The 6022-nt window shown below is 40.1% G+C and overlaps 1 protein-coding gene across 1 annotated transcript in view; it reads left to right on the top strand.

The window, feature by feature from the left end:
• Positions 1-577: 577 nt before the first annotated feature.
• The window catches only part of LOC307013491 (atrial natriuretic peptide receptor 1-like), a gene marked incomplete at its 5' end in the record, with an annotated part of 20490 nt that continues 15045 nt past the window's right edge, over positions 578-6022 (top strand). Inside the window, one exon of the mRNA XM_079640891.1 lies at positions 578-676. Within this exon, the coding sequence (XP_079497017.1) occupies positions 578-676 (99 nt within the window). The remainder of the gene's footprint in view (positions 677-6022) is intronic.

Below are 6022 nucleotides of genomic sequence, written 5' to 3'. Positions count from 1 at the left end.
CTCAATTAGTTTCGTTATTCGAAATGTATTTAAACCTTTTTTTAATATATGTTTTTCCCAAATTGTTTAAAATGTGTTTTTATTGTTTGTATAATGTTATTCTTTTGTGTTTTATATAATGGGTTTTTTGTATGTGTTTTCTGAAATATTAGTTATGTTTTGACCTCTGGGGCCACCGTAGTTTTATCTACATGCTGCGATACGTGAGATAAGTCCTTCAAATTAAATTACAAAATGTGTGTGTTCAAGTACGCGATTTATTTTAGAATTTGCATATCCTCTGCAAATCATTGTTGGACTTACACATGTACGACCCGACAGCGTTTTAGTCGCTAAAATGTATTTTTTTTGTAACTTTGTTGTGCTTTTGTGTTTTCTGAAATATGTGTTAAATGTTTTTGTGATTTTGTGGGTTTTTTATGTATATTTTTACTGTGGTTGAGTATTTTAGTGATTCTGCCCGTTATCATGTTACACCCAAGCCTAGTTTATTTTCCTGAAACAATCATAACGTGCATAACTCAGGTGTGGAGGGGACGCAGTGAGAGCTTGTTTTAATGCCACTGACGGGCGATGGATGGCGTCGTGTTTCCCTCAGCTCGAGGTCGAGTGTCGCTCTGCAGCTGATGAATTCATCCTGAGGTCGGCTGCAATATTCCCCGAGCATCATCGCAGGGTGAGAAGTGTCTGTCCATTAGTTAATGGAGCGGAAACAGTGCTGTAATCTGATCTCTCGCTCCTATTCGTGGTGCCTCTCATGAGCTGTTTGTCATGGATATTATCCCGGGAGAAATCCTATTACTCCACCGACCATCTTCTCCTTCTGCTCTACTCTCCCTGCTCTCACAGCGCCGTCCTACCTCTCTCTATTAAGCATTAATGTGGGTGTGTGTGTGTGTGTGTGTGTGTGTGTGTGTGTGTGTGTGTGTGTGTGTGTGTGTGTGTGTGTGTGTGTGTGTGTGTGTGTGTGTGTGTGTGTGTGTGTGTGTGTGTGTGTGTGTGTGTGTGTGTGTGTTCAAAGGATCAGAATAAGTGGAGAAGGAAACAGAAAGCCAGGACTGTGATTTCCTTTGAAGATGTGTAAATGTGATCACGTCAATTTTAAATCGAAATAAGATTGAAGGTATCACTAAGGAGAAGGGACCACAGGATGTTCTCTTAAAGGTCACCTATGATACTGTTCTCCATCAATATATCACAGGTCTCAGATATATACAGAGCCTGTCTCTGATTGGCTGAAACACCAAACAGATCATTGCAGCATTACCCATAATCCCCTCTGTTTCTGCCCTGTTTCCAAAGTGCTGATTCTCTGTCTGTTACTTTAGATGAAAATAAGGAGCCCCTCCCCACGCCCCTCTGAGAGAGATTTGGTTACAAAGAACTCAATGGAGCTCGAGGAGGAGATTAAGGTGATAAGGGGGGGGGGGGGTTACCTTGGTTGCTGATTGGCTAATGGCTACACAAGACAACACATCGTTATGACATCATCAAGTGGCCAAAATCTGGCAGGTTTTTGTAGAAATGGATCAAAAAGAGAGAGAATCTTTGTTACTGAAACGTTCAGAGTCTCTTTACACAGAGGGGACACATGTTGATGTAGAAGAGACATGAAGAAGAGGGGACACATGTTGATGTAGAAGAGACATGAAGAAGAGGGGACACATGTTGATGTAGAAGAGACATGAAGAAGAGGGGACACATGTTGATGTAGAAGAGACATGGAGAAGAGGGGACACATGTTGATGTAGAAGAGACATGAAGAAGAGGGGACACATGTTGATGTAGAAGAGACATGAAGAAGAGGGGACACATGTTGATGTAGAAGAGACATGAAGAAGAGGGGACACATGTTGATGTAGAAGAGACATGGAGAAGAGGGGACACATGTTGATGTAGAAGAGACATGGAGAAGAGGGGACACATGTTGATGTAGAAGAGACATGAAGAAGAGGGGACACATGTTGATGTAGAAGAGACATGAAGAAGAGGGGACACATGTTGATGTAGAAGAGACATGGAGAAGAGGGGACACATGTTGATGTAGAAGAGACATGAAGAAGAGGGGACACATGTTGATGTAGAAGAGACATGAAGAAGAGGGGACACATGTTGATGTAGAAGAGACATGAAGAAGAGGGGACACATGTTGATGTAGAAGAGACATGGAGAAGAGGATTTTGCTCAATAGGTGACCTTTAACAAGTGCATTTATTTTGTGTTTTTCTATGTTCTCTGAATAATTTGTGATTTTTCTTTGTTTGTTGACGTTGACTTGTTGACGTTCAGGATTATAAAGCTGGACAGCTGTCTCTGTGGATGGAAACTCACCTAAAATATTTTATCAGCTTATTTTTACAGCGCTTTGCTTTCATGCAGCTTTTAGCAAACGCTGCGCATGTTTCCTCAACTTGGTGGATGTTTTTCTAAATGCTGCATGTGCTGTCAAGTATTATCTTCGTATGTCACTGGGTATCTAGAGTTATGGATTTACCTCTGCAGTTTAATCCCTTTCAATCATAATTCAGAGAGTAAACAGTCGTAGCAGCTCCGGCCCGCTGCGCGTTAAATCACATTAATTCAGGAGCCTGTTGCCTAGTAACTGGATTATAAAGGTATCATGCTATGAATCAGAGATAAGAGAACAAGCGTTAAATTCTGATTGCAACACCTGTGTCTCATGGACACTGAGCGGCTCACACAGCCAGGGGCCACATGTGACCGGGCCCCGACCAAATGGCCCCCGAAAGAACACAGAGTTACACAAAATCACTACGAGAGAAACACAGTCACACAAAGAGACACAAAAGGACTACAAAGAGACACACAAGGACTACAAAGAGACACAGAGGGACTACAAAGAGACACAAAAGGACTACAAAGAAACACAGAGGGACTACAAAGAGACACAAAAGGACTACAAAGAGACACAAAGGGACTATAAAGAGACACAAAGGGACTACAAAGAGACACAGAGGGACTACAAAGAGACACAAAAGGACTACAAAGAGACACAAAGGGACTACAAAGAGACACAAAGGGACTACAAAGAGACACAAAGGGACTACAAAGAGACACAATGGGACTACAAAGAGACACAATGGGACTACAAAGAGACACAGAGGGACTACAAAGAGACACAAAAGGACTACAAAGAGACACAAAGGGACTACAAAGAGACACAAAGGGACTACAAAGAGACACACAAGGACTACAAAGAGACACAAAGGGACTACAAAGAGACACATAAGGACTACAAAGAGACACAGAGGGACTACAAAGAGACACAAAGGGACTACAAAGAGACACAAAGGGACTACAAAGAGACACACAAGGACTACAAAGAGACACAAAGGGACTACAAAGAGACACAAAGGGACTACAAAGAGACACACAAGGACTACAAAGAGACACAACATGACTAACAAGAGATGCAAAGTGACCAAGAGACAAAAAAGGACACACAGAACTGAAAATAGAAAAAAAAAGAACCACGAAAGACAGAAAAGCACTACAAAGAAGGACAAAATGACTTCAAAGAGACACAGAAAGACACATAAGGACTACAGACAAAGAACAAATGATCAAGGGACAAAAAAGGACACACAGAACTGAAAGTAGGAGAACAATAAATGACCACAAAAGGACTACAGACACACGAAAGGGCCACAGAGAGATAGTGTGCTATAAGGTCCTTATTCAGGATTCTTATCAACTCTGGTTCTTAAAACAGAGAAAGTTATTATCGTAGGTGACTTTAATATTCATGTTGACGATGATAAAAATAGCCTTACTGTTGCATTTAACTCTATATTAGATTCTGTTGGTTTCTGTCAGAGTGTAAATAAACCAACCCACTGCTATAATCACACTCTTGATCTTGTTCTGACTTATGGTATTGAAATTGAGCAACTATTAGTCGAACCGCATAATCCTGCTTTATCCGACCATTTCTTAGTAACTTTTGAAGTACTGTTACTAGACTACAAAGCATTAGCCAAAAGCTCCTGCAGCAGAAACCTATCTGTTAGTGCTATAGCCACATTTAAGGAAGAGATTCCACCAATACTTAACTCGATAGCATGTCTGCATGTAGGGGAGAAACTTATACAAAATGTACACCACCCCAAATTGATCATGTTGTTGATAGTGCTACAGATGCGCTGCGAATAAAATTAGACTCTGTTGCTCCTTTGAAAAAGAAGAAAATAAAACAACATAGATTAGCTCCCATGGCATAATGCCGAAACCCGCAAAATAAAGCAAAAGTCGAGACAACTTGAAAGAATATGGCGTTCCACTAAACTTGAAGAATCTCGTTTAATTTGGCATATTACTCTCAATGAATATAAGAAGCACTGCGTAAAGCGAGAGCAGCATACTACTCTTCATTAATAGATGAGAATAAGAATAATGCAAGATTCTTTTCAGCACTGTAGCCAGGCTGACAGAGAGCCACAGCTCGACTGAGCCTTCTATTCCCATAGCACTCAGTAGTAATGATTTTATGTGCTTTTTTAACGATAAAATTGTTACTCTTAGAAACAAAATCAATGACCTCTTGCCTTTAACCAGTATAGTGTTATCAACAGCTCCCGGAAACGTAAGTTCTAATATATTACACTAGATAGTAAACTAGAATGCTTTTCAGCCATAAACCTTGAACAATTAAATTCAATGATTCTCTCTTCTAAACCATCAACGTGTATCTTAGACCCGATTCCAACTAAGCTGTTAAAAGAAGTTTTTCCATTAATTAGCACTTCTTTATTAAATATTATGAATATGTCTTTATTATAAGGCTCTGTTCCACAATCATTCAAAGTAGCAGTGATAAAACCGCTTCTTAAAAAGCACAACCTCGATCCAGAGGTTTTAGCCAACTATAGACCTATTTCTAATCCTCCATTCCTCTCAAACCAAAGTTAGCCATGGAGTGCCACAGGGCTCAGTGCTCGGACCTATTTTGTTCACATTATATATGCTTCCGTTAGGCAATATTATAAGGAATCATTCTGTAAACTTTCATTGTTATGCAGATGATACTCAACTATATTTATCAATCAAGCCTGATGAAATTAATCATCTAAATACAATTCAAGACTGCCTCAAGGACTTAAAAACGTGGATGACCTTAACTTTTTGATGTTAAACACGACCAAAACTGAAGTTATTGTACTTGGCCCGAAGAATCTACGAAACAAATTATCTAAAGATATATTAACTATGGATGGCATTAATTTGGCCTCCAGTGAGACTGTAAGGAATCTTGGTGTTATATTTGATCAGGATTTATCCTTTAACGCCCACATGAAATCAATTTCAAGTACCGCCTACTTCCATCTAAGTAACATTGCAAAAATCAGGCATATCTTGCCTCAAAACGATGCAGGGAAACTAGTCCATGCATTTGTTACTTCAAGGCTGGATTATTGTAACTCCTTATTATCAGGGTGTACCAAGAAGTCAGTCAAGTCGCTTCAGCTGATTCAAAATGCTACAGCTCGTGTACTAACCAGAGTTAGGAAAAGGGACCACATTACTCCTGTTCTGGCTGCCTTACACTGGCTCCCTATTGAACACAGGATAGAATTTAAAATTCTTCTTCTCGCCTACAAAGCCCTTAATTGGCAGGCGCCATCTTATCTTAAAGAACTCATTATACCCTATTGTCCTACTAGGGCATTGCGTTCCAAGAATGCAGGGTTGTTGGTTGTTCCTAGAGTCTCTAAAAGTACAATGGGAGCCAGAGCCTTTTCTTATCAAGCTCCACTTTTGTGGAATCAGCTTCCAGTTTTTGTTCGGACGGCAGACACCCTATCCGTTTTTAAGAGTGCGCTTAAGACCTTCCTTTTTGATAAAGCTTATAGTTAGGGCTGATTAGATTCAGCCCCTAGTTTTGCTGATATAGGCTTAGTTTGTCGGGGGACATCTTACTTCTTCCTTCTCTCTGTCTATACCTGTGTACTCTCATGTTCCGATTAACCCAGCTTCCCCAAATTTCTTTCTTTTTGGTGTCTAT

This window comes from Notothenia rossii, assembly GCF_949606895.1.
Source record: "Notothenia rossii genome assembly, chromosome: 7".
Classification (NCBI taxonomy): domain Eukaryota; kingdom Metazoa; phylum Chordata; class Actinopteri; order Perciformes; family Nototheniidae; genus Notothenia; species Notothenia rossii.
This window is presented reverse-complemented; position numbering and strand designations above follow the sequence as displayed.